At 41.1% G+C, this 6,692-nt stretch overlaps 1 protein-coding gene across 3 annotated transcripts in view; it reads right to left on the bottom strand.

Annotated features, from left to right (window-relative positions):
• Positions 1-316: 316 nt before the first annotated feature.
• Positions 317-6,692, bottom strand: part of LOC108704181 — a 48,716-nt gene continuing 42,340 nt past the window's right edge. The window contains exons 11-13 of one of the 3 annotated variants that reach the window (XM_041578572.1): positions 5,413-5,589; positions 2,668-2,844; positions 317-1,541 (exon numbers count right to left, since the gene is read on the bottom strand). In XM_041578572.1, coding sequence (XP_041434506.1) covers positions 1,459-1,541; positions 2,668-2,844; positions 5,413-5,589 — 437 coding nt within the window. In that variant the 3' untranslated portion in view covers positions 317-1,458. The remainder of the gene's footprint in view (positions 1,542-2,667; positions 2,845-5,412; positions 5,590-6,692) is intronic. The other 2 variants (XM_041578575.1, XM_041578573.1) reach the window with 2 other exon arrangements.

Raw genomic sequence — 6,692 nt, 5'->3', positions numbered from 1 at the left:
TCTCCAATAAGATGGCTGCGATTTTATTACAAATGTTGTTTCCTTTAAACATTCACAAATAAATATAAATTGATCATAAAAATACATTATAATGAAACACAATTTGCTCACAGGAGAACAAGGAAGAGGGGCAGTGATACCCTGGGGTTAATCAGGCCCGGATTTGCGGCAAGGCCGCATAGGCCCGGGCCTAGGGCGGCAAAAAAATAGGGGCGGCATGCCGCCCAGCCACTTTATGGGGACGTGTGCGTCCCCATTCAATTACAGCAGCTGCGCCGGCGTTTTTTCTCAGGCACGCTGGGAAGGGGAGGTGAGGTGGGCGCTAGGACCGCGCGGCCGCCTGGTCGGACCGCGCGGCCTAGGGGCGCCAGTCAATGAAATCCGGCGCTGGGGTTAATGGCGAGAATTATGTGGCTGAGATTATACTTAGCAGTCATTCCCTGTACCCAATATCCTAAATATTAAAAGGGTTGATTTTTAGTATGATGCAGAGTGGGATATTGTGAGATAATTTGCAATTGCTTTTTATTTTTTATTATTTGTGTTTTTTTTATTATTTCACATTTTGTTCAGCAGTGCTGGGATAGCAGGAGCCGCACACTGAGCATTAGGAGTGCAGGAGACAGTCGGTACCATATGGAGCCCAGGGTTCTAGTGGGACAGGATCGTTCTCTCCCTCTGTGCAATGGTGACACCTAGTGGACAATTAGTCATATTCCTATTGGTGAATGAGTCTCATGTGATGTTGTTGCAGTTGTGTATCTGATGTGTATAAGGGTCAGTTATACAGGAAAGTGTCTTATTGAACGTAAAACAGTCATAGAGTGACTGAAACACTGGGAACAACATACACATGGAACAAACACAATTTACTTCTCTGCTGAATTGAGGGATCCACAGATTAAGGTGAAGGAGAGAGTTGGAAAAGCAGGAATTCATTGTAGAAAATCACAGAAGTGCTACACTTGTAAACACAGAAAATAAGGGGCAGATTTGTGTCAATTTAGAACTCACCACAGAAATAAATCACTCACTTTCTATTCATTCATTTCGATATCAATGGGTGAAAATTAGAACTCACCATTTGATAAATTTTGATTTTGTTTCTTAAATTCTGGTCCCACATTTTGATAAATCTGCCTTTTTAAATTTTTTACCCTTTAGACGCAAACTCTTTTTTCATTTAAAGGTCACATTCAAATCTGCTGCTCAAATAAATTCCCTCCCAGCCAGATAATGGAAACATTCCAAACCTATGGGAGAATCAAACTCTGTTGAATTAACTGATCAGTGTCCTATTCCATCCCCATTCCGTATCTCACTCTCCAGGATTGCTGATTTTCTGATTCTTCTTCCCCAGGGCCTGACACATCTCCTCTTCATTCTTGTCTACAGTTGGGGTTTCTCTTACATCCATGAATGGAATTGTCTCTTTCTCTCCAACATTTTTGGTGTCCATCACTTTCCCACAATATCGGAACTTTTTGTAGAACTAATGGATAAACCTTGAAAATCTTCTGTTAGATCAGAGCTCAGTTCCTCTGGAAACACAAAGCAAAAGAGAAATATCTAAGATAAAAGTGTCCAAATGTTCAGGTTCTAACCACATTCTGAGAATAGTCCTGTGATATCTGAATGATAAAATGAACCAAACACAGTGATGTAGAATAGTTACTGATAATTCACACAGATTGTCAAGGTGCCACAAACATAAACATCAGGTTCTATGAGGAGCACATATTTTGTATGTTTAGATGGAAAGGACTTTATTGAAGGACCCACAAAGGAGATTTGAACCCCAGAGACTGAAAGGAGACAACGCCTATACCTCTCTACAGATAAGTATCTCCACCCTCACATGTCTTCACCAATCCTTTTTGGAATATTGTGTTTTTTTATATAGTTCCAAATATTAAACATTATTTCAACTGTTTATCCAAAGGGGCCATGTACTTGGTGTCCTGTAATGCACAAAAAATATTTAATGGAACATATATTATTATATTATATGCTGTAGAAGGAACTGACTATAAATCAACAATGGCTAATCATGTCTTGCTACCAGGAAGATACTGCTTATATCACTCTCTGAATAATTGACTGAATTTCAGATCAGGAGGGGTGATTTAAATGAAAGGGAGACTCCCAGACATTTCACTTGATGACCAATGAGGGCTTATAAATAGAGAGTGGGAAGTATGGTCTTGTGAACTGCATCATGGGACCTTCAGCTTCTCACAAAGTGCCACAAAATGCAGAAAGCACAAGGTTCCTCTACATATGTTTTTATAAAGGTATTTTTAATATACAGATACCTTGCTGCTCTCTGATAAATAATTGTGTTCCTATTCTGGTTACACAACGTGTTTGATATGGGAAGAAGCTAGGGATTCTGTGTCCACTGGCTATAAGTAATAAGTAGTTAGAAATAAATAAATACACAAATTTTCGCATTTTGCAACACCAAAATGTGTGAAATTGAGTCAAAAATTTGCCGGTAAAAAAATCCACCACAAGAAAAAAAATGTTGCATGTAAAAATTGTCTCACATCAAAAATTGTCGCTTTTGTCAAAACTATTTTGACACCCATTGACTTCAATGCGTTTCACAAATGTTCCTAGATTCGCCCATCACCAGTAATAAGTTCAAATGTCCATTTCCTTCACCTGGTTCCTGGTCTCCTTCGTCTGCCGTGTTTCCTTCTATGGGAGCAAATTGCTGAGTTTCTTTATCAATTTGTGTCCCAACCAGTCCTGTTTGTTCTCCGTTCTCTCCAGTCTCAGTGGCCCCCGATTCTGAGGTTTCTGTGGGTAAATTCTCATCCTGTGATGTACTCATGTTGGCTTATTAAAAGGAAAATGGAAAACATTACTGAACTAATACATTTTTATCATTGATGTCTCAATTTACTCAATAAGAAGTAACAGTCACATATTCATTGAAGGCTGTATAGTATTTTTGCAGTGATTTCTAGACCACAATTAGACATTCATTGTATTTATTGACTCATTCAGCTTCAGGAAGTCTGTTATGGTTAGTGATACTACATAGTCTCTCAATGTCTCAGACAATGGAGTTGGTTACTACCAGTAACAGAGCTGAGAGGGATCACTAGGCCTCCTCTTTAGTTAGGGCACAGGCATGTACAGTACAGAAGTTTATCTGAGATGTTTGTATCTAGTATACACTCAACAGAATTGCCAAAGAGGACACTCAGGAGAGTGCTACAAAGAGGACACTCAGGAGAGTGCTACAAAGAGGACACTCAGGAGAGTGCTACAAAGAGGACACTCAGGAGAGTGCTTCAAAGAGGACACTCAGGAGAGTGCTACAAAGAGGACACTCAGGAGAGTGCTACAAAGAGGACACTTAGGGGAGTGCTACAAAGAGGACACTCAGGAGAGTGCTACAAAGAGGACACTCAGGAGAGTGCTACAAAGAGGACACTCAGGTGAGTGCTACAAAGAGGACACTCAGGAGAGTGCTACAAAGAGAACAATCAGGAGAGTGCTACAAAGAGGACACTCAGGCGAGTGCTACAAAGAGAACACTCAGGAGAGTGCTACAAAGAGGACACTCAGGAGAGTGCTACAAAGAGAACACTCAGGAGAGTGCTACAAAGAGGACATTTAGGAGAGTGCTACAAAGAGGACACTCAGGAGAGTGCTACAAAGAGGACACTCAGGAGAGTGCTACAAAGAGGACACTCAGGAGAGTGCTACAAAGAGGACTCTCAGGAGAGTGCTACAAAGAGGACACTCAGGAGAGTGCTACAAAGAGGACACTCAGGAGAGTGCTACAAAGAGGACACTCAGGAGAGTGCTACAAAGAGGACACTCAGAAGAGTGCTACAAAGAGGACACTCAGGAGAGTGCCCAACATAATTAAGCAACCAGATGGCTGAAATTACAAAGTGGAGAGCTTCTAAATAAAAAGCTAAATAACTAAAAAAACCACAAATAATAAAAAATGAAAACCAATTGCAAATTGTCTCAGAATATCACATAACCCCTCAGTAGGGGTTCATTATTTCTTATATCATTATTATACAGTGAAACCTCAATTTTACATGTCCTTTTTACATGTAAGTACTTTTAAGTTAACTTTTAGTACGTTATATAATGGCCAAATCAATGGCAAGCAACTTTTCAACTTTGGTTTTCATTATCTCTTTTGTTATTGCTTTTGAATTATTTTCCTCCCTCTTCTATATGTTTCCAGCTTTCAAATGGGGATCACTGACCCCGTCTAAAAAAACAAATACTCTATAATGCTACAAATTTACTGTTATTGTTACTTTTTGATGACTCATTTATCTATTCAGGCCTCTCCTATTCATATTCCAGTCTCTTATACAAATCAGTGCATGGTTGCCTGGGTAATGCTGAAATTCCAAACTGGAGAGCTGCTGAATAAATAGTTAAATAACTCAAAAACCAACAAATAATCGAAAATGAAAACCAATTGCAAATTGTTTCAGAACATCCCTCTCTACATCATACTAAAAGTTAACTCAAAGCTAGAGAGTGGGACATTCACTAAGATTCGTTATAGCGACAGCGTCCCCACTTCGCCAGGCGTATTTTCACCAGCGCTACGCAAATTCACTTAAATCCGAAGTTGCGCTCAGGGGAAACGTAAGGTTGCGAAGTTGCGCTAGCGTTAATTCGCCAAGCAAAGTGAAGTTACGCTAGCGATGGTTAATTTGAATACGGCGCCAAATTGAAGTTACAATGGAGGAATATGTAGAATCACTACACAAGCCTGGGAAACCTTCAAAACAGCAAATAAAATGTTTATTTTGCCCTACACATGTGCCCACTGTATAGTTAAGGTGCCATGAGTTAGGAAATGTAGGGGGGAAGGAGGGGAGCCCCAAAAAATTTTCAATCTTTTTCAGTCTATTACCCATAAAAAATGAAAAACCGCCAGCGTTTTTGGGACTTAGAAAAATGTTTCACTTTTTCTGAAGCAATCCCTATCTACTCTATTGCACTTCGCCTGGTCTGAGGTGGCGAAGGAAGTCTAGCGTAAAAGGTAGTGTTCAGTACAATGTGCGCGTTAGTGAATTTGCGTAGTTATGTCCGTTGTGCAAATTCGCCAGGCGTAAGGGTGTGAAGTAACACTAGTGAATTTATGCCAGCGTCCGTTAGTGAATCGGCGAAATAACAAAAATGTGCTACGCTGGCGCATTCACGCTAGCGTTAGGCGCTTCGTCGTTTAGTGAATTTGCCCTCTGTGTCAACCGGAAAAATTTCCCGGCAAAAAAAACGACCACGGAAAAAAAATGTTGTGTGTCAAAATTGGCTTATGTCAAAACTATTTTGACACCCATTGACTTCAATGCGTTTCACAAATGTTCCTAGATTCGCCCATCACCAGTAATAAGTTCAAATGTCCATTTCCTTCACCTGGTTCCTGGTCTCCTTCGTCTGCCGTGTTTCCTTCTATGGGAGCAAATTGCTGAGTTTCTTTATCAATTTGTGTCCCAACCAGTCCTGTTTGTTCTCCGTTCTCTCCAGTCTCAGTGGCCCCCGATTCTGAGGTTTCTGTGGGTAAATTCTCATCCTGTGACGTGCTCACGTTGGCTTATTAAAAGGAAAATGGAAAATATTACTGAACTAATACATTTTTATCATTGATGTCTCAATTTAGTGAGTAAGAAGTAACAGTCACATATTCATTGAAGGCTGTATAGTACTTTTGCAGTGATTTCTAGACCACAATTAGACATTCATTGTATTTATTGACTCATTCAGCTTCAGGAAGTCTGTTATGGTTAGTGATATTACATAGTCTCTCAATGTCTCAGTCAATGGAGTTGGTTACTACCAGTAACAGAGCTGAGAGGGATCACTAGGCCTCCTCTTTAGTTAGGGCACAGGCATGTACAGTACAGACGTTTATCTGAGATGTTTGTATCTAGTATACACTCAACAGAATTGCCAAAGAGGACACTCAGGAGAGTGCTACAAAGAGGACATTCAGGAGAGTGCTACAAAGAGGACATTCAGGAGAGTGCTACAAAGAGGACATTCAGGAGAGTGCTACAAAGAGGACATTCAGGAGAGTGCTACAAAGAGGACATTCAGGAGAGTGCTACAAAGAGGACACTCAGGAGAGTGCTACAAAGAGGACACTCAGGAGAGTGCTACAAAGAGGACACTCAGGAGAGTGCTACAAAGAGGACACTCAGGAGAGTGCTACAAAGAGGACACTCAGGAGAGTGCTACAAAGAGGACAGTCAGGAGAGTGCTACAAAGAGGACACTCAGGAGAGTGCTACAAAGAGGACACTCAGGAGAGTGCTACAAAGAGGACACTCAGGAGAGTGCTACAAAGAGGACATTCAGGAGAGTGCTACAAAGAGGACATTCAGGAGAGTGCTACAAAGAGGACACTCAGGAGAGTGCTACAAAGAGGACACTCAGGAGAGTGCTACAAAGAGGACACTCAGGAGAGTGCTACAAAGAGGACACTCAGGAGAGTGCTACAAAGAGGACACTTAGGGGAGTGCTACAAAGAGGACACTCAGGAGAGTGCTACAAAGAGGACACTTAGGGGAGTGCTACAAAGAGGACACTCAGGAGAGTGCTACAAAGAGGACACTCAGGAGAGTGCTACAAAGAGGACATTCAGGAGAGTGCTACAAAGAGGACATTCAGGAGAGTGCTACAAAGAGGACACTCAGG

The sequence above is a fragment of the Xenopus laevis genome, chromosome 9_10S (genome assembly GCF_017654675.1).
Source record: "Xenopus laevis strain J_2021 chromosome 9_10S, Xenopus_laevis_v10.1, whole genome shotgun sequence".
In the NCBI taxonomy this organism is placed as follows: Eukaryota; Metazoa; Chordata; class Amphibia; order Anura; family Pipidae; genus Xenopus; species Xenopus laevis.
This window is presented reverse-complemented; position numbering and strand designations above follow the sequence as displayed.